The 27,674-nt window shown below is 43.7% G+C and overlaps 1 protein-coding gene across 2 annotated transcripts in view; it reads right to left on the bottom strand.

Moving 5' to 3' along the window:
• The window catches only part of ST6GALNAC5 (ST6 N-acetylgalactosaminide alpha-2,6-sialyltransferase 5), a 175,152-nt gene that overhangs the window by 6,441 nt on the left and 141,037 nt on the right, over positions 1–27,674 (bottom strand). The window contains exons 3-4 of one of the 2 annotated variants that reach the window (XM_019837264.3): positions 15,679–16,088; positions 10,045–10,152 (exon numbers count right to left, since the gene is read on the bottom strand). In XM_019837264.3, coding sequence (XP_019692823.2) covers positions 10,045–10,152; positions 15,679–16,088 — 518 coding nt within the window. The remainder of the gene's footprint in view (positions 1–10,044; positions 10,153–15,678; positions 16,089–27,674) is intronic. The other variant, XM_045036038.1, reaches the window with a different exon arrangement.

Here is a 27,674-nt window from a genome sequence, read left to right as displayed (position 1 = left end):
TTGTCATGCAGTGTTTAAACGTTCCTCATCCTGGGTTGGATGCTATTCTGAATTAATGCTCTGCATCTCTATCATGCTCATCTCGAAGTCTCTCTGCATTCTATAGTGAAACATCAGGTCCAAGCCTGTTTAGTTAATATAGATTTCCCTTATAAACTTACTACAGAAGCCCCTTAAAATTTAGTAGAAAATATTTTCAGTCCAGAAAATACACTCTAGGAAGAATTCAAGTTGGAACTGACCACCACGAAGAAAAGAATAAACAACAAAAACCAGAAATTTGTCAGACAAATGTCCTCAGATTCATATGGCATAATATGAGGAATCACACCAAATTCACTCTGCCATGGCATACTTTGGGTTAAGCTTTTATTCTGATATAAATCAGGTTTTAAACCTGATTTATCTACACTTTGAACATATTACTGGCATCAATCTGATTAAAGAAACAATTAGGTTTCCAAAAATATCATGAGATTGAGTTGGCATCTAAAAATACAGAGAAATTGGAAACCAGCTAAAGGATGCTATATGGGGATCAATTTCCTTATTCAGGAAGACCATCTCTTTGAATGAAAACTTATCTGGCTCCATATTGATCACCGAAAGGGAGAATTAAGTTTACACATTTAGTTATTATGATTTCAAAAGCGTCCACATAAGTGAGGGTTGTTTCCACACTTCAGAAACTCTGTCCAAATGGCAGAGGAGTGCTTTGTGGGCCTTGAGAAGGCAGAGCCAAAGCGACTGCAGGAACAGCCCTCCCGATTGAAAGCCTGCCATCAGCAGCAATCCGCTGTGCCATTCAGGAAGCCCTTTGCAGTGGAAGGTCTTAATTCCTTAGGTCTTTTCTCAAACCTGACTTTCTAAAGGCTGCCATAGCCTTTTCTTCCTCCACCTGACCCAAATGAAAACAGCAATAAATATCAGCAGAATTTCCACACCGGGAGGCTCCCGTTGTAAAAGGGAGGATTCTGGCACCCAAGTTCCTGTTTTGGGGATGAAGGTGTGGGGGCGGCGGGAAGCAGTGCTGAGAAAATCACAGAGCCAGTTCCCCACGTGGCTGCAGCTTGTCAACAGCACTCCAAGGACCACCTCAGAAATAAATCCTGCAAAATCATGTGCAGAAGGATTTTTGTTTCTTTACAGAGGAAGCAGAGGGGAGGGGAAGTGAAAGAACTAACATTGAGTGCACACAGGGAGCTTTAAAGAAATATCATTGCCTGTGTTCCACCTCCACAGGTTCTAGTTTAATTGATTTGGAGATGGTCCCAGGCATGGGAGTATTTTAAAAAGTGCCTTCAGTTTGAGTATCAAAATAAATAATTGTAGTACTGGATTATAAAACCCATAAAATAAAATAAATGTCCATGAGTCCATGATGATTTCAATAAATAACTGAATCTATAAATAAATGAGGAAGAAGAAACAGCGCTTCTTCTTACAGAAGATTTCCAATTAATAAATCTAGAGAGAATGAGGGAATAGAGAAATCACCACTCGAACAGCCCCATAATTGTTGCAGGCAAGGTGCTCAGATGAATGAAACATTAGTGGGGAAAAAAGATGAAGAGAAATAGGTTATTTGCATGAAGTATCTCCCCCAAGATATTTATTAATGACAAAGGGAAAGATAATAACTTCACAGTGAGTAAACCCAGCAGATGCCACCTCAGCCAAGTGATTAAGGTGAACATTGCCAGTAATAAGACATCTGATTCCTTCATGAAGATAGAAAAGAAAAAAAAAAGACCTTTGACATCATGTGCCTGTTGACATGGGACGCTGGGAAGGGCTTACTGCTCTCACTTACCCTCCCTGGGAATGCATACCCTCAATCCAATCATGAGAAAACATCACACAGATTCAAAGTGAGGGGCCTCCGACACTAATGTCCAGATTCTGTAAAGTCATGAAAGATAAGGAAAGGCTGAAAAACTGTCACAGATAAGGGGAGAGCGAGGAGACAGGATAACTAAACGCAAAGGGATCCATCCTGGAGGAGATCAAGGGCATCAGCAGGAAAACTCGTGAGATCTCAACAAGGTTCAGGTAAGAGTTTTGTATGGGTGTTAATTTCTTAGTATCGATAATTATGCAAAATGTTAACATTAGGGGAAGCTGGGCGAAGGGTATGCAAGAATTCTCTGTGCTATGACTGCAACTTTTTTGGTACATTTAAAACTTTTTCAGAACAAAAAATTAAAAAAAACAGTAACGTTAAAAAGTGCCTTAGGAGATTATAATATGCAGCTAGGTTGAAGATGGGTGATTTAGTTAAGTACCTCCTAGGCTTTGGTGCTTCACTTACATTATCTCTTTCACTTCTTCATCAGGCAAGTAAGTAAGTATAAGGTAAGTATCACTGCTCCATTTGCTGAGTGAGCCTCTGGCACACAGGTGGTGTGCAGTGCCTGGCTTTAAGCACACAGCCTCACTCGTGGGCCATGCGAGAAGCTAGATATGACCATTTCAGCCCAAACCAGAGTGCACAGCACTTCACGTGATTTAATTCTCACAGCGCCCCTGGGAGAGAGGTACTGTTATTTCCCCCGTTTTACAGATGACAGAACTCATGCATAGAAAAACTGAAGACTTTCAGGGCTCAGATTTGGACCAAAGCTGTACTCCTAAGGGTGAGGCTCTGTATTTTGGAAAAACTTCTGCTCCATCGGGTGGATGTCTGTACCAAGGGCACCCCAGGTTCCTATTGGAACATGGTTTGGAACAACTCTGTCCTGGCTGCATTCTCCCAGCACCTCCCAGCCTTGGGCTCATTTACAATCATGTTCACTAATATTAATGGTAACAGGAGTTTGTAATGTCCCATTTCTGAATCTTCTAAAGCTGTACAACTGGAGGAAACCTTATACCGTATTAGCAGGCATGGAAAAATACTTTCATTTCTGGGCATGATCTGGATCAACCGTGATCTGTTGGTTTGGGCTGAGCTATCTACAAGGCTACAAGTGACCCAAGGAGAGAACGGTGGCTTTGCCTCTCTCTAGAGCTGTCAGACACTCTCTAAACACACTTCTATGCTTGGCATGGTACTTGGCATACAGTAGATAGTTAGGAAATGCTTGAGGAATAGAGCCGAATCAACAGCTGTCAAGGGTCTAGGGTGTTCTGAAACTGGCTCGCACTGGGGGCCTTTAGGGACACTATGTAGCATTCAGAAGAAAATGTTCCTATAGCAGGACTTCCTATACATCTGCTTCATCCCTATGAGACCTGCTGAGTCACCTTTACTGTGTTGCCTCAATTTCTTGTCCTTACAGCCTCTTTTGGAAGGAAAACATCTGCACACCTTGGAAGCCAGTGGAATAATACCGGTGAATCTGGAACACAGAGAGCACTGAGAGCCTGCAGCTGTCTGTGCTTCACAGGGCAAAGAGCCAAAGTGAGTCATCTGAACCCCCCACTCACTCCCAACCCAGGCACCTCAGGTGGTGCTATAACATCTCTTATTAGATCAGTGGACCCATAGGAGAAGAGAGTAATGAAAATACCCCATGACTGCTAAGAGTTGGTCAAATTATGGCAAAGACGGAAGAAGGAAATCATGGCAAAGATAAGCATTTAAGAAAAAATACAAAAATATATCTGAAGTCTACTTCATAAAATGTGAACCTCTCAGGCGCATTACCATTCCACACCTGTCCTCTGTAAGCATCTGATTCAACACGGTGGACTGTCGCCAACTAGGAACTTCCCCTGTTACACTGGCAGCTTTATTAATGTTCACTAGCTAATAATTCTAGCAGAATCAACTCTCTGATATTCACGATACCTTTGAGATGTCCTTCACATTATGGATGAGATATTAATTTAGTTCCATGACAGTGATCACTCTGAGTCATTACTCTGCTAATTAATACTCAAGAAATGATGGGTGACAGAAAGTTGTAAACTTGGTAATGTGTTAAGTATGACCAGAAATAAGATTATTAGGTAAAATTTAAATGCTTGGCCCATTATTATCGCAAATAATTTACAGTAGAAAATGAGATTAAAAATACTCACCATAACTTAGTTTGGAAAGCAATGATAACAAGATTTTTTCATTGCAATTTATGGTTCATCCAGAGAGAATGGATTTGGCTTCCTATATGGATATGGCATGACTTAAGGGTCTACTGTCCATATAATAATATATTTTGAGACTGTCTCTGGTGCAGCGTGACATTAATTTTCCCCAGCTTTCAGAATACTGATGAGCCTGGAGTCAGTGATAGAGGCAGGATGGAGACTAATTGCCTGATGCCCGAGCCCCTCTGTGAAGGCCCAGCACTGGCTCTGGCACAGAATGAAAACAGGTGGCCACCACTGACTTCCCAAGACGCTTGAAATCTGAATTTGCCATTTGCTAATTATACTTTTCATTCACCGGGCACTTTCGGTATTGGGATCAATATAAAATCAGTTTCTTAAACACTGCCAAGGAAAGGAAGGTTTTCCTCTATTTGTTGAATCAATCAATACTGAATGCATACTATGTCCCAGACACAATAACAATGTGGGGAGGCACGACCCCTCCTCTTGAAGAGACTACGGGCAAATAAAGGATATGGACAAATGCATCCGTGAGGTGGGACAGGGGAGGGGTGACGGAGAGCCCAGTGGGGGCCCAGGTAGGGTCTGCCTCAGGAGGTGAGGGAAAGCCTGGAGGAGATCCTGCTGCATGTGAAACAGTGGAGTGGGGCCCTGGACACCTGCATTCAAATCCTAGCTCTGTCACTTACCGGCTCCATGACTGGGCAAGTGTTTTCAGTCTTTAAGCTTCACATGTGAAATCACGATAATAATAATGTTTATCTCATGGGATTATCGTAAAGCTTCAATGAAATGGTGCGTGTATTCATACTAAGCGCAGGGCAGCACATGGTATGTCCAGGAAAATATCAGTCATTAATATTATTGTAAAGAGCCAGCAGCAATCAGCCAGATTAAGAAGGCGGGGATGGAAATTCCAAACTGAGGGCAAAAGGCCCTCCGTTGTCTGCAGGGCGAGTTCTTTTAGAAGTTTTCAGTATGGCAAAAAGAAGTCTGAGTGAGGCAAGAAGATGAGACTGAGGCAGATGCAGAAGCCAGGTCCTGATAGGCTGTGTGCTAGGCTAAGAATGTGAACTCTGCTCTAAAAGCTTTGGGGAGCTGCTGAGGGGTGTAACTGGCAGAGTCAGACGTGGCTTATCCAGCCACAGTGGTGTCTGGAGAGGAAAGAGAAAGGCTGGAGTTGGGGAAAGCAGCCAGGGGGCTACTGTAGCACCAAACTAAGGAGGAAAAGTTTGCCTGCTAGTCAGATGACTTTTACCAGTGTTAGATTCTACAAGGTTTTAAGTAATGTGTCCGTCATCTGCCATTTATATGTCCATTTATATGTCTATTCCTTCCATTTTGTGGTTTTAAATATGAATGTAGGGTTATCATTCTTCCTGAGGAGTCCATGTGCTTAATAGTTTAGGGGCTACTAGAAGTTTTCTTGCCAATGAATGACTCCTGGAAGTAAATCAGGCCCTTTGGGTGGGAGGGATAGGGAGGCCAGACCTCCAGGAGAGCTGGATGGAAAATGGCAGCTTTAGGCACGTACAGGCGAACTTACGCTCCCTTATCTTGGGGATCAGTCACTCATGGATTGCTTAGTTGTTTGCTCCCCCAGAGTACACTTTATTTCCCTACTCCCTCACACTCTGTCCCCTCCTTCACTCCATGCACATAGTGGCTGACATTCCCTGTGGGTCACTGCCACCTTAGGCTGACAGAAATGACTGCAGAAGTAGCCCTGTGTTTGGTCTCTCTGTGCCTTGGTTTCCCTGGCAATAAGGGGCAATGATTAGATTCTCCTGAAAAGTGTGTGACAGTTTGATTTAGACTGGAAAGCGGCATGATTGTATCTTAGACCAGAGGTTGTCAAAGTTCTTATTTGCCACACAACCCTTTGTTATACAAGAGCCCTTATGATAGAAGTGGGTCTGCTCTTGATGGAGTGGGGACAGGTGTGCCCAGTATTCTTTCTGTCTTGGCTCCTTGCCCCTGGTCTACCTGATAGGGTCGGAGGGATGCAAGGACCCAGAGGTGGATGTTTGAATAAAGCCCTGTGGGTCAGATGCTACTGACAGGCAGACAGTGAGTATTTTCCCCCACAGTCATCTTGTGAACCTCTGTCCCTTTTGACTGAATTGTGTCCAAGTGACAGTCAGGAGACTGAAGGCAGAGACCCTGTCCTTTCCATCTCTGATCATGTCCTCGGTACCCAACACGAGTCAGTTGAGTGAATGGAAGTTTCTGTGATTAGTTTTAGCAAATAACTCTTTTTGAGGATGTTAGTTGTGTCTTAAAGGCTAAAAAGGTTAATTTACCAAAAATAAGCAGTTGGCTCTCTTTTTGCTTGCTGAAATCTGACCCCATATACCTAACTCTTCATTCCAGTGAGAAACTGGGCACTTTAAGGAAGCAATAGAATGAATAGGTACAGGGTGCCTGGGTGGCTCAGTTGATTAAGCGTCCAGCTTCTGCTTAGGTCATGATCTCACAGTTCGTGGGTTCAAGCCCCATGTCAGGCTCTGTGCTCAGAGCCTGGAGCCTGCTTTGGATTCTGTGTCTCCCACTCTCTGCCCCTTCCCCATTTGTGCTTGCTCTCTCTCTCTCTCTCTCTCTCTCTCTCTCTCTCTCTTTCTCCCTCTGCCCCTCCCCTGCTAACAAAAATGTTAAAAACATTTTTGAAAAAAATTAAAAAAAAAAAAAGAATGGGTAGGTACACTAGAGCAGCCTCATGTGTTGACATACTGTAGGAGCTGGAGGCCACGTGAAGCCAATTCCCAATGATGTAGAAAAGTGGGATCCAGTTCATACAGGAGGTCATATATGTTCTTCCTTTTCTAGCAACCAGGCTCTCCTCACCAACTGGGCACCATCTGCTAGACATCTCCTTAAAATGTGCTGCTGGACATCCACGCTTGCAGATTAGTGAGTCCTTTCACCTGGTAAATGTACATGTAAATGTGTGCTTAATAAACACCAGGGGTGTGCCAAACCTTCCTCATCTATTATCTTGTGGCATTATCATATAAACCCTTAAGGTAAGTATGGCTGTCTTCACCATCTTACAGATACAGAAGCTAAGGCTTCAGGGATAGTCATTAAGTAACTTGCCCAAGATCATTAAGGTCAATAAGGTCAAATAACTTTCTCAAAGTCCCATAGCTTCTGAGGAGCAGAAACGGTTATTTTTTCACCCATGCAATTACCCTTTTACAAGAGCACTAAGGAGAGAGTAGGGACAGGGCTATTCGTTCTCTTGATATTTACGACACATCTGCTATAGGCTAGGAAGGTAAACACATGTGGGACTGTGCACCAGGGCTCAAATAGTGAACCGAATACACAAAAATCTCTGCCTTCGGAGAGTTTATATTCTGGCGGACTCACCAGCTTGAGTTCTGCCACCTCACAGAACTGTCCCTACCATTTCTGGACCCTGGGATATCTGACCTCCATAAGTCCTAGAGCTCATGACACATGAACCCTGCTTGGCCCATATAGTTCTCAACTTCTTTCAAAACAAAAACAAAAAGGGGAAATGGTTAGATGAGCAGCTGGACTGACTTACAAGTTGCTTTTTCATTCTCTGGTGGTAGATACTGTTTGCAAAAGTGATTTGACTCCCAGTGGCTGTGTTGGGTTCATTACATTTTTGTGTGGATACGGCTTACTGTAAGTTTCTAGAAGGCAAGAGCTGTGTTTTATTCTTTGAATCCCCCAAAATTCTTAGTACCTTTTGGGGCAACTCTCAAGGACTTTGGATAACATTAATAATTATTTTATATATCTTACAATATAATATTAATATATTAGTAATATTTATAACCTTAATAGTCTTTCCTGAGCACTGTGTGCTGGGCACTGTGTCAGACATTCTACATCCATGACCTCATTCAACCTTCACCATGACCTGCTTGCTTTTAACACCATTTTCTTATTACCATCTTGCAGATGAGGGAAGCAAGGCTCAAGGTGACCCCGTTTCTAACTGGGTGGTTCAGCTAACATGTCCTGGAAGCAAAGATTAAAGGAATGTGGGAGTCAGTCTGTGCTGCCCCGGCTCTTCCCTGCTTAGCCATCCTAACAGGAATTCTCACTGAGCAGGACACTCCCTGAAGCCCAACCCTCTCTGCCACACGACACCCAGCTTCTCCACTTACTCTGACAGGACACCGTGTACAGGGTACAGGGATTCTCCTGAAGAGTTGTTGGAGATAGCATTTTGTGAAAGCAACTGTGGAACCTTTGGGATGGTGGCTGGGGAACAGAAAGCCAGAGCCGGTGGCAACAGACGGTGCACCAACAGTATCTTGACTCCCTTCCCTTGTTAGCGGCATCCCATAAGCTGTCCCCCTCCTATGATCATTCAGTCATGATGAACTAGCTCTGAGTAAGAGAAATAGCAGGTTAACTTGCCTTTCATTTGTTTTCTATAATAAATGGAATATTTCCTTGAATGCTCTAAGTCATTAACATTTCAATTTATTCATGCTCTTTCTCTCTGGAGTCCTAATGGCAATATTCCATAATTATATCTGCCATACAGCTATCAACTTTGACGGCTCTTTGCATGCCCATAAGCACTGTTCTCACTGCCTTTGTTAGCCTGTTGGGTTGAGGAGGTTGGGCTTTTTTTTTTTTTTTTACACTATCTTACCTACTTTTTGCACATGGATTGCTAAACAGGGAAACAAGGCTATGGGTTCAGTAATGAGGAATTGGATGGGGATCCAAGATAACTTGCCATGTATAGGTGCTGGTCCAAGCACTTCATGTGTATTAACTTATTTAATCCACCTACAACCCCATGGCCGACTCTATTAGTATCATCACGTCCACTTCTAATGAGGAGGAAACTGAAACACAGAGAGATTGAACAACCAGCTCAAGCTCACACTCGGTTAGTAAGTAGCCAGGTGGAGCCCTGAACCTTGCCTTCTGACTCCAGAGTGCACACCCTTCCTTGCTACATCAGGCCATCCACGGGGACAAGTGAGTCTGGGCAAATATCAAAGGCCTATTCTGTATAACCTTCTAATCTTTCTCTCATATGTAAACAGTACTGCTGCTATGTTGGGTCTTTGGGCTCAAGAGGGTGGGAGAAAAGTTGCAAAGTGGAAAAACAGCATGATTAAGTACTCACATCCTTGCATCCAACGTCCAAATTGCAGATTTTGTGTAAAGGCCCATAGCCTTCGAGAAGGTGTTAGGTTTAAAACACATGAAGATATAAGCAAGTGTGAATTTTAAGGAGCGAGTTTAAAATGCCCTCACCCCAGATTTTGCCATGTGAAGATCAGGTTGCAGGTCACCAGGTATTCCTGGAGAGCAGAATGCTTTCTGAAGGTACCCACATTGCTACTTTAAATTACAGTGAATTTTCAACTGGGCTTCCACAAATCAGGCCCTGAGTATTTCTCAGTGCATCTGTTAGTACACACCAAACGCTGGCTGGGCACGTGGGAACCTAAGGTAGCAACAAAGATGTGTGTATGTTCCCTTTAAAGCGGTACACCAAAGTAATTATATCTGTGCTCTTGGCCTTAGAAGCACAAATCAAGGCTACTGATGTGAAGAGGAAAAGAGACTCAGAGCAGTATTTTAATTTTAGAAAACAGGCCTTGCCGTTGAAGAAATTGCCCTCCTTAATTCATTAAAAATTACCACATTCTTTCAAAATGAGAATAAAACTAATATTTCTTAATGCTTGCTCATCATTAATATTATGCCAATTGTTGCATTACTTTTGGTTAATAAATATTCAGAGGATAAAAGAAGCCCACAAGATGGATTAATTCTCCAGCAGTACAAACAAAAACTTTCAATATTTTATATCACATAATTAAATGCTGTTTGTTGTTTCTAGAACCAGAACTTGGGACATGTTAATTAATTGCTTCAAGAAGACAGTTAGACATGTTTCATGGTTGATATTTGGAATCAGATATTTATAAATCCTGCAACAACACTGCTGATGAATTACACTTGCAGAATAAATCCTACCTGCAGAAGTCTGGGGGCACCATGCCATAAACATTGATCCTGTCACAGAGCTCCAGTGCAATTGTCATTGTGAACCAGCCAGTGCTGAGCCAAGTGTTTGAGATCTTCCTGGAAGGAACAACAATTAAGTCTGCAAGCTGGTAAAGTAATCATTATAACCATTACCATCTTAAATCCTTTCTGGAGCAAGGCTGATGATTAACACACCCTCTCTCTCTCTCTATCCATTTGGTAAATAGCTGACACTTTATCTGATAGAAATCTCTTACCAACAGCATCATACTCCATGGTAGAGTGATAAATGATATTCATGTTCCACCATGGTGGATTATGACACTAAACGATGCTCAAGCAACTTCTTCATCATCAAAGATGATGATCAGTGTTTCAGTGTTTAAGTGCACATGACCACAACTCAATTTCTTGTAAGATGACAATCCCCATGTGTCAACTCTGTCTTTATTAACTACAATACTTGACTAATTGGAAATATTCCTTATTCCCCAAGCAGGCCTAAATAATGAAGAGCTTATTAAATATGTATAAACACATAGATGTATCTGTCTATCTATTGATTGATACCTACTGATCGATCAAGCAATCTTAGGTAAAAGCTTGCCTTCAATTAGACTAATTAACATTGACATCTTGACTGAATGTCTTTCCATAGGAAGAGTATATTCATTTGGGAAGGGGCTAATTACCAGAGGAAAAGGACTACAGGAATGCTTATGCTTAATTGAGCATTTGCTTTATTTTATCTCAGAACATTCAGATCCCTCTGAAAGTTTTTTCTTAAAAGACCGAACTGACAAAACTTAAGGAATGAATCTTGGTGTTCCTAAATTCATTCATTTGCCCATTCAAACATATGTACTGAGCTCTAGCCACGTGCCAAGCCTAAGGATAACTGTGGAGACATAACATCAAGGTCTAATTTGACCCTGTAAAAATGACTCGGTCTACCATGCTATGCTGCTGTGGATATTAATTTCAATTCTTAGGGGGTTGCTGCTTTTGCTTTTTTTTTTTTTTTTTCCAGTGCTTATGGCATGCCTCATTAGCCAGTTTCAAACACCTTATCCCCAAGGTCAGACTGTCTGACTTTGCCCGGCCATAGCACCATATGTGATGTGAATAACAGAGTTGCTGAAAAGCTTTTCTACTTGCACTGTGTAGCATTCCTCTTTGAGAAGGAAGACATTTGTTAATCAGTTTGCATTATTTCCATTTCACATATGGACCAAAAAAAAAAAAAAAAAAAGAGAGAGGCATATTAAGGAGTCCTTTGTTTTGTCAAATACCTGACAGGAATGGGTGATCTAGTCATTCCTGAGTTCATGGCTTCCCCTTTGTGGTTCTTAATCCCTTTGCTCATTTTAGCTTTCCATTCCATTATATCCTGACCCAGGAATAGCCCAGGAAGTACATTTTAAAAGCTCCTAAAGACGGGAATACCATGAGTGTGTATGGCTGTTTTTATCACTGACCAGCTGAATGACCTGAGGCAGCTTACTGCTTATCTCTGAGCCCTGATTTCCCATCTATAGAGCAGGCCTGGGAAGCTCTATCTTCCTGGGCTATTCTGAGGACAAAATGAGAGAACACCATAAAAAGTATTTAGCGTGATGTGTTGATAGATAGATCGAGACACCTTCCTCCTCTCTTGGTTGCTAGATCGGAGCAAATGAAGCAAATAATTCAACCATTACTTTCAGTGTTTGTTTTTGTTTTTGTTTTGTTGTTAGCATCCCTGAAGAAACTGATATCCTTGTAATACTCTGCCATTGGCTCTGGTGTAGGATCCACCATCAGTCATCAGGGCAGTGAGTACAAAACTGTGAAGCCTCCAGCCTAGATAGGAATTAACAATCCTTTTCCTTTGCACCCGTCTTCCAGGACTGAAGGAGGCAGGGCAGAGCAAAGGTAGTCCCTGGGGAAGGGAGAGAGGAAGGAGAAGGAAAAGAAAGTCCCTTGCCTCAAGTGAGATTCACCCTTGTAGCTGTGACAGTGCAACGGTCAGTTTCCTAGACTCACACTGGGTCAGTGAATAACTGGGAGCTTGTGAAGGCCAGGAAGAGACGGAGTCCCTACATTTTTAGAGTCGTCAGAAACACCAAGAGGGCTCTCCCAGGGGCAGAAACTCCCTGTAATTTTGGCTTTCTTTTGTGGGCTAGAGTAGAGACCATAAGCCACAGCCAGAAATACTAGAAGAGGTGGCTCTACAGAAAAAGGTTTCATGGGGAAAAAGGGGGAGAATACAAAGTGAGGGATGAAAGAAACTAAAGCGAAGAGTTCTTTAAAGTACCACTTAAAATCCCCAGACTTCTTAAATCCTAGCCTTTTGGGATCACGTGCTCTAGAAATGCAACTGCTCTGTGCTGTCTTTCTAAAATGATTTGAACTCTTTTTCCAACAAAGGAATATCTACTGTTTTTACACTTAATCAGCTATAATGAAGGAATATGAAGAGCTGTCATGTGCTTATTAGGGAAAATTATCAGATATTCTTTTATATGATGAAGTAACACACTGAGCTGATAATTCTATAGTGCGCACTAAATTACAATTAAAGGCCTTTCTGCTCCACCAGAATCTCATTTATAATCTCTATGGAAATATTCTTCCTGCAGTTATTTCATTTATGCTTCCTTTATCTAATTACTATAATATTGGTTCTGAATCATATTTTCCTAATGTACCCTTATTCAATTATAAAGTTATTTTCAAGTACAGTTACTTTCTAATATCAAAGAATACCACTTGCCCATCTATGCCATTTGTCATGCTTTTTAATTGCAGATTGTTCCTGAGCCCATTTTTCCCTCCACTTTTAAGTAGGGTGAAACTTCTATAAATCAAAATCTATTGAATTATCCTATTTTTTTTTTCAAAATAATAGCTTGGAATGAATGTCCTGATCATGAGATGTACAAAATTAGATATTCCACATTTTGTGTACCTTTAATACGTGCTACTGTTTTGCTGGGTTTCGAGAAAAGCTTACATGGAAGAAATACTCGTTGATCCCTAATGTTCTGTGTTTTGATTTTTGGAAAAATGTTTCTTCTGAAGGGTTATTTCTGACTTGGTTCTTTTAGCTGGGAGAGGCCAGGTTAACAATATGGACGCATGAGAATATCGAGTCAATACAATATTAGCCTCTTTAAGACAGTTTCCTAAAGGTAAGAGGCACAAAGATTCCAGAAGTGACAATGTAGTTTGGCACCCTGCAAGTCCTTATGTGTGATTCCCCTGAATAGGGATGGATGGACCCTTGTAGATGGATGTCTGCACATGAGAGGCCCAGTAGGTAACCGACATAGATTTGGTTTCCTCTACCAGCTGGGCTCACCAGGGAGACAGACCTACCGAACATAAAGTTTTTATGGCCAGAATTTAATAAACTTAAGTGAATGGGCTATGTCTCAGTGTAAGTTTATTTCCTAAAGACCTAAGTGACCAAAGGGTAGAATGACTGGTCTCCAAGTTATCAACTTAAAATGATCTCTTAAGAAGATCCAGAGCAATGTGTAATTAGCTTCAATAGCTTATACTGCAGCAGTTATACTGCATCAGTGTCTCAGGAATTCTCAAATTTAACAAACAGCCATTAAACTAAAAAGAGGAGAAGTGTTTTCTGTTGAAGACTGTTTCTACTTATTTCAAATTTTCCAACAAGCAAAAATGAAACTGTAAATAACTCCTCTCATTCTTATTCCCATATAAAATGCTCTGTTGGTTAAAGAACTCATTTAAATGAGTGACAGTCTCTCTTATTTGTGGCTTTTAAAGGGCAATAAATAACTGAACTTCATGAGAGCTTGTGATGATGACCAGGATCCCTTATGTGATCTAACCATGGGGTCTCCTGAGCCTCTAGGGAAGGAGGCCACAGGGCCAGAAGACAGCTCCCCCTCTCCTCTGTCCCCCAGATGCCATGGCTGGACCAGCCCTCAAATGGTCACGAGGCTTCTAGGATTTAAAAAGAAAGGTCTTCCACACAAAGAATTTGGGGCAAAGCTCTGGTCTTTCTCTAAGGCCCTGTTCTCCAATAATGAGCTGCCCAACATAGCTTAACAATGAATTTAGTACTTTATATTCTTCATTTCATTTATCATGTCTCTTTAGTTTTAAGAAATCAACTCAGCAACAGTTTTTGTAAGGGGGGAGGTAAATTAAATATCTATTAATTATAAAATTACATATTTAAAACATTTTTAAATGTTTAGTTATTTTTGAGAGAGAGAGAAAGAGAGAGAGAAGGAGAGGGTGAGAATGAGCTGGGAGGGGCAGAGAGAGAGGGAGACAGGATCTGAAGCAGGATCCAGGCTCCGAGCTGTCAACACAGAGTCCGACGCAGGGCTCGAACCCACGAACCATGAGATCATGACCTGAGCTGAAGTCGGACGCTTAACCGACTGAGCCACCCAGGTTTCTCTAAAATTATATATTTTAAAATTAAGGAAAAAAAGAAACTTAATCATTAGACCAGTCCTATGAAGCCTAGCCACTATGCGCTTTTTGCATGTGAGGTCCCTGCAGAGTTAGATAACTTGTCCAAGGCCACACAACCACTGAAAGATAGAGTCAGAATTCTTGCCTAGAGATCTGTATTTGGACTACACTGCACCACACCTATTGATACCCAGCTGTCCTTTGCTTTTCACCTAGATTTGGCCAGCTCATGGCCCTTTATCTCAGTGTCGTCAAGGACTACTCCCCCCAAAACCCTCCTGACTGCAGCCACAGGGAATATTGTGGAATTACTATCTAATTCCAGAACATTTTCATTACCTCAAAAAACCTCTACATGTGTATATTCATATGTACAAAACTGACATGGATCAGTGTTATTTCATTTAACAATATTTTGTCTTAAAATGGGGGATGAATCTTGATATTGTCTTCTATTCCATTCCATTTCATTCCATCAATTCCATTACATTAAAAAAAAAAAAAAACAACTTACAGTGACTCACTACACTGATTTCATGTCCCATCATTTGAGCTGTAACTAAGAGTAAGGAAAACTTTGCCCTGGACTATGGTAGGTCTCCCTGTCCTGCAGGTCACAGCACCATTTTCTTTACCTTGCATGACACTCAGCATGTGAGCCACTACTTGGTAAATATTTGTCCTCCCGGGAAAGCTTTAGGTTCCTGGAGGGCAGGGCCTAGATTTGTCTTGTTTCGACTATACCCCCAGTGCCTGGTGCAGTGGAGGAGTAGGTAGGTACTCAGTACCTGTCCGTGGACTGAATAAATGTTTGCCTCGAAAGGGAAAAATAAACCCATACTCTCCTTTTGGTTAGTGTTCACACAAGTGAAAGGAAATGCAATAAAACATACGATCTTGCACTTATTACCAGTGTAAGCCAGCAGCTCTGTAGCCTGTTCCTCCAAAACAGGGACTTGGCCTTGAACTATCCACACAGTGTCTCAGTGCTTCGTTCACTTTGCCTTACAAAGGCAGCCAGTCCCCAGGACCCTACAGAGGAGCTCTATCAATGGCATGAACAGCGGGGCCCCAACAAAAAGCCTCAGCAAAAGCTTGGCTTCCAGTGAATCAGCCAGCAGCCACACGTCCTCACCCTCCCCTGCGGCCCTCCACTCCCCACCCTGCGCCCTCTACCTGTCCTTGCCAGTCTCCTGCTTGAAGAGCTCATCAAACTGCAGCATCTTGTGGCGCGTGGTCATAAAGGCCTTCAGCCGCGGCAGCACGCGGCTCAGGAGCTGCAGGTTGTTGTAGACCTGGCCCTTGCCGTCGCGCCGCATGTAGCTGCTGGGGCCCCAGAAGATGAACACGGTGCCCTGGCTCACGTTGAGCAGGTCGTGGCGGTTGCGGAGGATCCTCTGGATGCTGGAGTGCGCGATGACCCTCAGGCTGGTGCGGTTGCCCACGTCGCGCCCGTAACCGCGCGTGGGGGCGTCGTTCATGCGGATGACGCACTCGGTCTGGTCTATCTGGGGGCCTTGGCGGCTGTGCAGCAGATGCCCCGAGCTGGTCACCAGGGCACAGTCCCTGCAGTGCATTTTCAGGGGCTGGAAGGCAGAGGGAGAAGGACACCATCAGCAGGCAGCCCTCACTTGGCACCACTAGGTCATTTCACCGCCTCAGAAGGCGGCCAGTCTTCCCTCTCCTCCCTCCCATGCCAGAATATACTTCTCCTGCTATTACCTCATCCACTCTTACATTCTCTCCCAAATTGGTGACAAGGAGCATTTGACAAGATGGAAAGAGGGCTTGCATTGACCTGTCAAACACTGGGCTCTGGGCTTAGCTGGCACCAAATAACCAAATCCCCATAACCCAGCAAAGTTGCTGTCACAGCCATCTTACAGATGGGAATACTTGGGCTTGGAGATGTTAAAAAATTTGCTCAAGGATGCATAACTAGGATGTAATGAAGTCATGCTTTCAAACCCAGGTGTTTCTGAGTCCAAAGTTACCCCAAATTGAAATAAAGACTACACTACATTTTGCTATGACATTAGCTCTTAGCTCACATTATTGAAAGCTAAGCGTTTATCAATATTCTTGGATGCTGTACAAATATGCTTATCCTAAACAAACATTGCCTGAGAATCACATGGGGGAAACACATGCAAATTGTAATCCCTCAGATGCCATAATTTTGAAATGACAACTAGGATAGTTTCTCCCATTTTAAGGGGAGAGGGAGTGAAATTGAGTTGGTCCATCTTCAAAAGTGTAAAAAAAACAAACAAAAAAAAAAGCCTCAAGTTCAGAGCCACAGACCTTGGGAGTCCTGGCTGTGTGTGGTGCCCAAGGACAACGCCAACGGCAATGCTCATTTCAACACCCTGAACCAACGATTTGCTTTCTGAACACCTATGTTCCCACAAATTAAACATTCCCCTGTTTATGTTTAATGAGAACTATCTCTTAGTTGCTGTTTGAACATAATGTAATTAGGACCTGAGGCCAAGGCCAGCAAGTGCACGAGAAAATTACAATCAAGAATGTTCTGAAGGAAAGTAGCATTGTTAGACTTGCCCCAGAGCCTCTGCCCTTCCTCCCAGTTAACTTTGAACAGGACATACTGGCTCCCTGCATAATCTCAGCAAGTTGGATCCAGTTTAGGGCTTATATTTACTTGGGTGGGGGGCAGGGTTCCTGAGCCATAGCTCTGCCTTCAAAACCAGATGAGGGCATGTGAGGACAGCAGTCTTCCCTCACTGCATAGTGGCAGAAGGGGGCGCCTGGGTGGCTCAGTCAGTTAAGCATAGTGGCAGAGGGCACCAGTTTTGGGGGCTTATAGGATGGATTCAGCCTCGTCTCCACTACCTATTAGCTGTGGGACCTTGGTAAGCTACTGACCTCTGTAAATCTCAGGTTTCTCATCTCCAAATGAGGAAAATTAATGCCTCATTCTACCTTGGGAGAATTGAATACACATAGTATTAGACTGGGCCATTTGAAATTCCCAGTACCTGACCTATAAAAATAGCAATTGCAGGGAGTTGAACCCAGTCCCTACCATAGGACCTGGTACAGTGATCATTCAGTAATGACAGCTGTTATTGGGATTATCCGTCAGAGTGGAGTGCATTGTAGATACTCACTAAATCAGTACTGATCACTTTGGGTTGATAATTGACATATAAGCTTATGAAATGTAGATTCTCATCATTCATTTGACATCCAAGTATTGTTATTAGGTGACAGGCACTATGATGGGCAGTAAGAATGCAAATGGAAGGAAAAAGCAGAACCCCTAAAGTTTATACTTTAGTAAGGGACAGCAGGTCAGTAAAGGCTCACAATAAAGTATGACAGGATGAGAAGGGGTACTGTGTGAAAGTATTAGTAGAGGGGGCTATTTAGAGGACAGCAAGTCGGGGGACATGAAAGAAAGAGCACTTTTGCTAATGGTGATTAGATATCTCCATGTGCCAGGCACTGTTTTGAGCTTTTTATATAGTTGCAATAATTCTTCAAATAACCCCATAAGAAAGATATTATATTACCCCCCCCCCATTTTACTAATGAGAATATTGAGGGATAGAAAAGGAAGGAACTTGCTCAAGATCATCCAGTTAGAAAGTGGCAGAGCTGGAATTCAAACCCAGGAAATCAGACTGTAGAGCCCATGGGATTAACCATCGTGGTTAATGGCGTCGCAGTGCAGTAAATAGAATGAATAGAACAAATGCCCTGAGATGTTTTCTTAATTCATCGTCTTCTTCCTTTCCTCTCTCAACCCCAGAAGCTCAGTGTTTCTGTTTCTTAATCAGTTATTGCTTTAAGAGCTTTGGGCTGGGTGGATGCAGTAAAATGACAAAAGTCTCGTATCCAATACCTCCATCCCTTGGAGCTCTATTAACAGTGGACTCATCCATCTAGAGCCTTAAATTAATGAGGGTGAAATGTACTTAAGCCCAAATCTCCCTTTGAGGAAAAGCCACATTATGTATAGAAAGTGGCCCCTATTCCCTTCAGGGAAACTCCTGGAACCTGGAACATGAGGCCCTTGTGAATCCCCTGAGGGGTTGAGGGGCAAGTTCGTGGGCCAAAGGATGGCAGAAATACTTAATTTTCCCTTTTCTTACTTTTCCTGCATATCCCATACATACAGGATGAAGAGGGAAGGTTAAAGGATCTATTCAACCATAGAGTTTCTATCATGTGTCAGGCATTGAACTTGGTGATATAGATAAAAAGACAGATAAAATCCTGTTTTTCCTCTCAAGGAAGCATACAATCTAAGGCAAGAGTGCCCCCAGATAAATAATTACAGGACTGTGGAGTAAGTGCTATAATAAAGTCAGGTACAAGGGGCCATGGGACCAAAGGCGAGAAAACATTTGAGCCTGTCCAGAAGAGCTAGAGAGGCAGGAAGACAGCCAGGAAAGGTCTGTGCAATGCAAACTAACAGAAGAGGTAACTTTAAAGAGCCAGTGGTTAGTGGCGTCACAAGACATGATAGCACAAGTGAAACCAAAAGCGTTCCTTGGATTTGGCAGCCTCAGCCAAAAAACGTCTCAGTGGAACAGAGGCGGCAGAGCCTCATTTTGGTCGGTCGGGAGGAAGTAGAGGCGGATGCTTGGCCGCAGGGGGGCTGATGGAGGGTTGCCCGAGGGGCAGGGTGGACTCTTGAGCTGACCATCCCACCTGGTTTGTTAGGGGTTGTTTGGGTTTCAGTATTGAAGGTCCTGCACCCTGGGAAAGTTCTACTCGTGGGGAAGCCCCCTAAAAAAAATTCCTACAAAATTGACAGGGGCATCTGCAAATATCACGTCACTGGGTGATGATTAGGGTCAGGAGACCCAGGATCTGAATTACAAGTCAGGTCCTTGACTTTCTCACCCGTGAGATAAAGAGATCAACCAGATACATGTGGCCACATGACATTCATTCGTTCATTCATTTGAAAGACATTTATGGAGCACTCACGAGGTGCTGTGTAAGTCAGTGTATTTGTTTAATAAGGTCACTTTGTAGGATTTCATTCCATTGGACCCTATAGCCATGGGAACTTGCTTTTTCTCATCAGACTCACCTCGAATTATCATCTTGAAATTTCTAGTTTGATCATTGTGAGACATTGTGCTTCTTTTTACTGGGGAAAACATTCTGAAGAAAAGTCCCGCATCTCTTTCCCCCATAATGAACTATTCTGCTGTGATTCTCAAAGCACAGGGTGGCTGACGGGTGAAACCTGGGTCTCCTATGAAGACTGAGGTGCCTTCTCTGTGTCTCTTAGGTGTGCATGCAGCCAGTGGAAGACCCTTTCAGGGAAGGCCATGGTTCCCGACTGTGCCATACTGATCCTCTGTGCTTCCTGGGCACCATCAGAACACACTGGGTCCACCCAGTCCAGAAATCCCTCCCTCATGCTTCCTGTCCATCTGCCTTAGCTCTGAGGTATTGATTACCTGGGGCAACAACACTCACTCTTCGAGTTGTGCAGGCACACCAAACAATGCAAAAAAGATTGAAGTCTGAATTATGCCTTAAGTGTCTTTTGGTAAGTGGTGCCAATAAAATGACAATAGCTGTTCTAAACATAATGTTACATTTCCCGCAGCTGAGAAGAGCATGTACCAAAGGCTGAATCACTTCCAAAGGAGGAAATGAAGTCTGTTTTCTGCATTTGGAAGGACTGATGATGTCTTGGGAGGCAGGATGACTAGAAATTATACAAACTCCATGACCCTGTTTCTCAGGATGCATTACAGTCCTCCGAGAGAGCCATGCTCCCCCACATCTCAGTACGATTATAATCCTTAGTGTCTTAATGATATGGGTGGAAATATGCATGCCTTGGTGAGTTAAGATTCCTGAGGCAGTGTTCACATATTCTTCCCTTAAGCACTCAGATGCTGGGCTGATGAATCACTAAGCAGAGGACCGGAAGGTGAACTTGCAGCTTTGCTAGTAGCCTGGGAGATAAAACTCCATGGAGGACGCGAGTGGAGGCCCCTTCCGGTGAACTCACTGGCTAGCAAGGCCTTCTCTCCGACTTCCTCCTCCTCACAGTATTTAGTCTCCCTGATTCTTGGGGACGTTTTCCTTAAAGCCCCATTTAGTGAGGTATACCATCCTATGGTAGGAAACATGGGCACCCTTATCAGATTACTGCAATCTTGGTAATCTCTTTGCTTCCGGACACATAAGAGGCACTCAATATATACTGAATAAAAGGATGGATTGATAAATGAGTGAATGAGACCCAACAGCCTGTCTTGTCTGTTCTCTGAGAAAGCCAACCTCCTGGGACATAAAAAGAAGGCATAAGGGACGCCTGGGTGGCTCAGTTGGTTAAGCATCTGACTCTTGATTTCAGCTCAGGTCATGACCTCACAGTCATAAGATTGAGCCCCCACGTTGGGCTCTGCATTGGGCATGGAGCCTGCTTGGGATTCTCTCTCTCCTCTCTCTGACCCTCCCTATACATACATACATACGTAGGTACATACATACATAAAAATTAAAAATAAAAAAATAAAAAGAAGGCAGTGTGGTGCCCTAACCAAATATTTGCCTAAAGACCCCAGCCCTCTGTACTAATGCCATGGAGAGAAAAGGGGGGAGTATAATGTGGAAAGCTCTGTCTGGAGAGAAGGAAGCTATGGCCATTTGCCTCAGGACAGCCTCTTTGTCCAGGGAGCTATAATGGCCAGAGCTAAGGGCGCTGCCTGGAATTAATGGCTGGCTAGGAAAAAGGCCCAGGACACAGTGAGGGCCATTAAGCCCAGCCAGTTATTAATCCCCAGTAAGAGCTTGATGCCAAGGTCATTAGAGCTGTTGTGAAGTAAAAAATGCCCAGGAAAATCTACAGCGCATGGAGGCCACTGGTGCTCAGAGCTGCAACCTCGTTAGGGCCCGAGCATGTGGCGGGCCTGTCGGAGGCAGGAAGGCTGGCTCTCTGGAGGGAGTGTCCACAGTGCACACACCTGGAGCTTACCGTTTTATTTTTGCCGTCACTCTTGCTCCTTGCTAGTGTGTAAGCATTTGTCATCGTCCCAGTACCTAGGACTGGTGTCTACAACTTAGTAGGGACTCAGGAATGTTTTAGAATATTTTAGAAGGTGTGAATGGGTCTCTCCTTTCACCCACTCCCCCGCACCCCCCCCCCCCCCCCCCCCCCGCCAAGCCAGAGACTAGGGGAGCGTGACAGCTTGCATCACAACTTCCTCCTTTGGGCTCAAGCGGCAGGAGCAATCCCTGCTTGAGAAAGCACGCTCGGGGAATCAAGGTCTGATTTCTGTCACAGCCCAGAGAGCAAGAGCAGAAGGAATTCTCCCTGTGACCCAGCTGATGCCTCCTGAGCCTTTAAGAGAATAGACCAGGCCAAGTCAAATTAAACTTGACACCTAAAACGCTCAGTGATGTCCTTGCAAACATTTGCAGCATGGCAATCTCAGGTTTCACTTTTTAAAATTCTGATTTATTTGGCAGAGGGAAAGGTACCTCAGAGCATAATGTCCATTAGCTCAGTAATGAGACCGGTCTTGCTCTGGGAGCTGCTTGTTGGTCTGGAGCAAACATAAGATATATTAAATGGCTTCAGGTGTTTCAAGAATCTCTGCACTTTTCAATCTGATGTTTTCCTGTAATTACTGGGCTTTTATTAGCTGTCAATCTCGGTTCAGCCTGACATGGGTATAAGCCACTCTGATTATTTAATGTGATTCCCTAGAAAAATGTTACTCTTTCAAGCTGCTCCTCTCTCTCAATGACAAGCCCACCCACCAGCTTTCACTGCCAACCTTCAACACCACCTTTCCTGTTTTTCGTCTACTGGCTGCCTTAGGATGGAAGAACTCCATGGGCAGGAGGCAGTACTGAGCAGTATTTAAACTATGGCCTTTGGGGTGCCTGGGTGGCTCAATCATTTGAGTGTCTGACTTTGGCTCAGGTCATGATCTCAGTTTGTGGGTTCAAGCCCTGCTTTGGGCTCTGTGCTGACAGCTCAGAGCCTGGAGCCTGCTTCAGATTCTGTGTCTCCCTCTCTCTCTGCCCCTCCCCTGCTCATTCTCTCTCTCTCAAGAATAAACATTAAACAAATGAAAAAATAAAATAAAATAAAATACGGCTTTTGGAATCACTGACTTGAATCTGCTTCTTTTACTTCTTAGATGGATAATTTTAGGTGAAGTGGCTTAGATTTTCTGAGTCCCTGTGTTCTCATCTGTAATATGAATGTAGTAAAGCCAATCTCAAAGAGAGGGTTTGGCATCTCAGTTGATGGCACACCTTCCACCCAGTTGCTCAACACAAAATTGAAATCTCATTCCTTTTTTAAAAATTTTTTTCTTTCTTTCCTTTTTATAAAAAGTTTAGTTTGAGAGAGGGGGGAGGGAGGGGCAGAGGGAGAGAGAGAGAGAGAGGGAGAGAGAATCCCAAGCAGGCTCCATGCTGTCAGCACAAGGCCCAGTGTGGTGCTTGATCCCACAAACTGTGGGATCGTGACCTGAGCCGACATCAAGAGTCGGATGCTCAACTGGCTGAGCCACCCAGGCGCCCTGCAAAGTTCACTCTTGATACCCGTCTCTCCATCTGCTACAACTCTTCCAGCCCTCTTGGGTCTATCCTCCTACATGTATCCCAAACTTACCACTTCTTGCAGAATAGCATCACTGGCAGAAATCTCAGAGATCGTCTAGGCTGATAATTTTCAGGGTGTGGTTCCCAGACCAGTAGGGACAACAAAGTCTAGACTCACTGAATCAGATGCTCTGAGGTGGGGCCCAGCAATCTGTGTTTTAGCAAGTCCTCCAAGTGATTTCTGATGCATCCTCAAGGTTGAGAACCCCTGGACCAGGCCTGTATCCTCATTTTACAGAGGAAGAAGCTGAAACTAAAGAGGTTATGTGATTTGTTCAATATCACACCCTAAAAGCAGCACCTGGGATGAACTCCAGCTTTCCTCACTCCTGAAAATCTAAGAAAATCCACTTATGTCCATAGACTGTTCAAAGCCACTGGGGACTCACTGAAAAGAAACCATGGATTAGTAGTACACTGAAGCTGTAACCTACAAATGGAAGCAATTTTGTGGAGGAAGTTGAATAAGAAGGGCTACTCCTTATTTGACAGTCTACCCTCAGCACGACTGCCTGCCTCTGTACCACCTGCCTGCCTATTTGGAATAAGCAACCAGGAATGGGTACACAGCATGTAAACCTCCCACCACAGGGAAAGTACTGAATGCCTCTGTGCTCTTGCTCCAGAAGGTGGGCCACTGTGGTTTCTCTCCAGCCAGTGCAGCCCCTCAGAGGTGTGGCCAGACTAGAGGTCTATTGAACTGTGTCCATCCCAAGAGCCCCTATACACACACACAAACACACACACACACACACACACACACACACACACACACGCTATGTTGAAGTCCCACCTGTGCACGTGACCTTATTTGAAAAAAGGTTTTTGCTGATATAATGAACATGTACGTCAAGATGTAGTCACACTGGATCAGAGCAGTCCCAGTGTCCTTAGAAGAAGAAAGTCTGAGACACAGAGACACCCAGGGACTACACCAGGTGATGAAGGCGGCAGAGAAGGCAGTGAGGCATCTACTGGCCAACGACGGTGAGGAAGCTATAAGGTGCAAGGTAGGATTCTTCCTTAGAGCTTTTAGGGAGAACCTGGCTCTGTGGAAAACTTGATCTCAGATTTCTAGCTGCCATATATACCAAGAGAGAGTAAATGTCAGTTGCTTTAAGACAACCAGGTTGTGGGAATTTGTTCTGGTGGTTCTGGAAACAAATATACTGCTACCAGCACCGTCTTCACCCTCAGCCTCCCACCATCCTACCAGCACCCCCACCCACCAGGGCTTCTTCTGGGTCTGGTAGCTTTCACCCTTACAGCGCATGCTCCATGCAGCTGTAAGAGTGAGGATTTTAATGCACAGAGCACCCTCCTTCCCTACTTGAAGAGTAGAATCCAAATTCTTTGCCTGGTTGGAATCTTGCTCACATCATGGCCCTTAGCTCAATTCACTTGCCATTCTCACCCCATTGACTCCTGATCTCCTTTCTGCCACCGGGAGACATCAGGCGTTCATTCCTCCTCTGTGTCTGGCCTTTGCTTCTCCAATTATTCACATGCTCCGCTCCTTTTCATCTCTCAGGTCTCAGCTTAAAAGTCATCTCCTCCAGGAGGTCCTCTCTGACTGCTTTAATTGGAAGTGGCCTCCCCCCACTTAGCACATAACAAAGATATTAACCACTTATGACCCTGACAAAATCTTCAGCTGGTTATGAATACATACATCATCTAACTTAAAATCCAGAAAACAGCCTTGAAAGGAAGGTTCTACCATTGTCCTCGTTTTGATCAGATGAGGAAGTTGAGCTACAAGTTTATCATGATCCCATTATTCACGATCCTGTTTATTTCCTCTGGCACCTACCACAGTCTCTAATGATTTACATTTTTAATTTCTTTATTGTCTGTCCCTGCCACTAAAACACCAGTGCCACGAGAGCAGAGATCATGATGTATGCATGGCACACAGCAGGCACTCGATAGATTGTTAGAGAAATATTTCACTTCCTTACTTTCTCTGCAAGCAGTAGATGATTCTTCTCTGTCCAAAAAAGGTGTGGATGAGTTGTCAGAGAGACAAGCCCATTCCCAGAGCCTGTTTCTTCCCTGGTATGCCAGTACAAGGATTGATGTTACACACTGGCCCACCTCACAGACTTTCAGATAACTCCCTGATGTGATTTCCTTCAAAGGTCACTCATATGCAATTACTTCCTCTAGGAGGAGATTGGATATAAATGCCCCCTGTGCTCATTAAAACAAACAAAAAGCTGCATTTTTATTAGAGGAAGGTGATATTTAATGCTGCCAGACAAACCAGATTCCACAAAACTGGCTTCTTTGGCTTCTGCTACATTTACAAAGGCCTTAACATAAACACAGCGTAGTCCAAATCTGGGAAGATAACTGATAGGGGATGGTCACAAGAGAATTATGAGAATTTGGGACTTCCACATATAGCTGAATTAAATGGAGGGGGAACAAGCCATGGTTTTGGTGGACCAAATGAGTAACAAAATCTAACTGGACAGAACATTAAATCTGTAGAGTTAAAGTAGAAAGATCACACTGGCTTGGGAGTCAGACTTGGGTTCAAATCTCAGTTAAGTCATTAAAAAAATTTTTTTTAATGTTTTTTATTTATTTTTGAGACAGAGAGAGACAGAGCATGAGCAGGGGAGGGGCAGAGAGAGAGGGAGACACAGAATCTGAAGCGGGCTCCAGGCTCTGAGCTGTCAGCACAGAGCCCAACACAGGGCTCGAACACACAGACTGTTGAAATCATGACCTGAACTGAAGTCAGACACTCAACCAACTGAGCCACCCGGGCACCCCTCAGTTAAGTCACTTATTGTAGGTGCTTCCCTACTCTCAGCCTCAATTTTCTCATCGGTAAAATGGTATGGTAATCACTCAGTAAGACATAAAGAGTACTACTATCATGGCTTCATTGTTACAGATACATAAAGGACTCTCCTGAATGACCCGTTACCTGACTCTCCTTATGTCCAGTCACTCATGGAGCCAGCACACTCAACCTGTTGTATCCCTGGTGAAATTGATCTTTTTTACCCACCTGTACCTTCCTTCCCCTTGACCCCACCCCTGGCTCAACCCACTATCTTCACTGGATCACTGCCAGTCCTCCCACATACACTTCAAATGTCCACAGGTGCCAGAGTGGTCTCTCTAAAATGCACATAATTAGGACCTAAATGTTAGGGGTCCCTAAACCCTAAAATTCCTTAGTATCCTCCTATTGCTTTGAGGGTGAGGTCCTTCCAGTGGCTCACTGGACCCTCGTACCTCGCCAAGTCCTGTATCCTGACCCTCTTGCAGCTCTCCACACTCCAGTTGCACTGACTTCGACTTTGCGGTCCAAGTGGCACTATTCATGAGGCTTTGCCTTGGGGCCTTTGCACATGCTTTCTCTGGAACCCAAGCTTCCTCTGTTGTAAACTCGGACAATAACATCTACCTTGCAGTGTTATTTTGTGACTTAACTGTAATAATAATCACATTCAAAGTCTCCCTCCCCTGCCTCTTCTCTCCTGACTTTTGTAATTCCTTCAGCACTCATTCAAAGCATCAGAATCTCAGAGAACCTTCCTTAAACTCCAAGACCAGCTTAGCACTCTGATTCTCCCTTTATAATTCTCACCATGTCTATAATCACTGACTCAGTGTCTCTCTTCCCCACAAAATGGCAAGGTTCTTAAGAACTGGGTTCATGTTGGGGCACCTGAGTGGCTCAGTAGGCTGAGCACCCGACTCTTGATTTCGGCTCAGGTCATTATCTCACAATTCATGGGATCGAGCCTGGCATCTGGCTCTGCTCTGACAGGTACAGAGACTGCTTGGGATTCTCTCTCCTCTCTCTCTGCCCCTCTCCCACTGTTCTCGCTCTCGCTCTCTCTCTCTCAAAATAAACCTTAAAAAAAACTAGGTTCATGTGTTTGTTGGGTTTAGGTCACCTTAACATCCCCAGGACCTAATATATAGTAGGTGATCACTAAATATTTGCTGCACAGGTAGCTAAATTAGTTCATGCAGGTGAGGGGAGCATTCTAGAACCACAGCCTCACCCAGGCTTTCTCTTTGGTTTTCACTTCCATTTGGTGTGCCCAGGCATAGACCAAGAGAGAAATTCATCCCAAATCGAACATTTAATTTGGTGCATATACTTAACCTTCTCACAGAAGACGGAGTAGTACAAACTGAACTGATCACACTGTAGCCTTACATTTTATTCACTTTATTATCTAAGCATAAGGGAGTTTTCAAAATGAACCATTACTTGAGGCTCTGGACACTGACTACTGCCAAGTAGCAAATAACCAGATTGTGTCAGTGTTGACACTTTGGTCCTGGAGCTGATGGTTTGTTTATTGAACTGCCTACTTTAGGGGCTCTGAGAGTGGAAGAATGGTCATCAGCAGCCTGAATAACAACTCAGCACCCCAGCTGGAAACACATGAGTAAACAAAATCATAATTTTTAACTTTGCCAAGCTCAGTAAACGCCATCATGATGCGCTACCAGTAAGGCAGCCATTAGTTAAATAAATAAAGCACAAAGCTAAGAACAGGGTTATTGATGCTGGC

Source organism: Felis catus, chromosome C1 (genome assembly GCF_018350175.1).
Source record: "Felis catus isolate Fca126 chromosome C1, F.catus_Fca126_mat1.0, whole genome shotgun sequence".
Taxonomy (NCBI): Eukaryota; Metazoa; Chordata; class Mammalia; order Carnivora; family Felidae; genus Felis; species Felis catus.
This window is presented reverse-complemented; position numbering and strand designations above follow the sequence as displayed.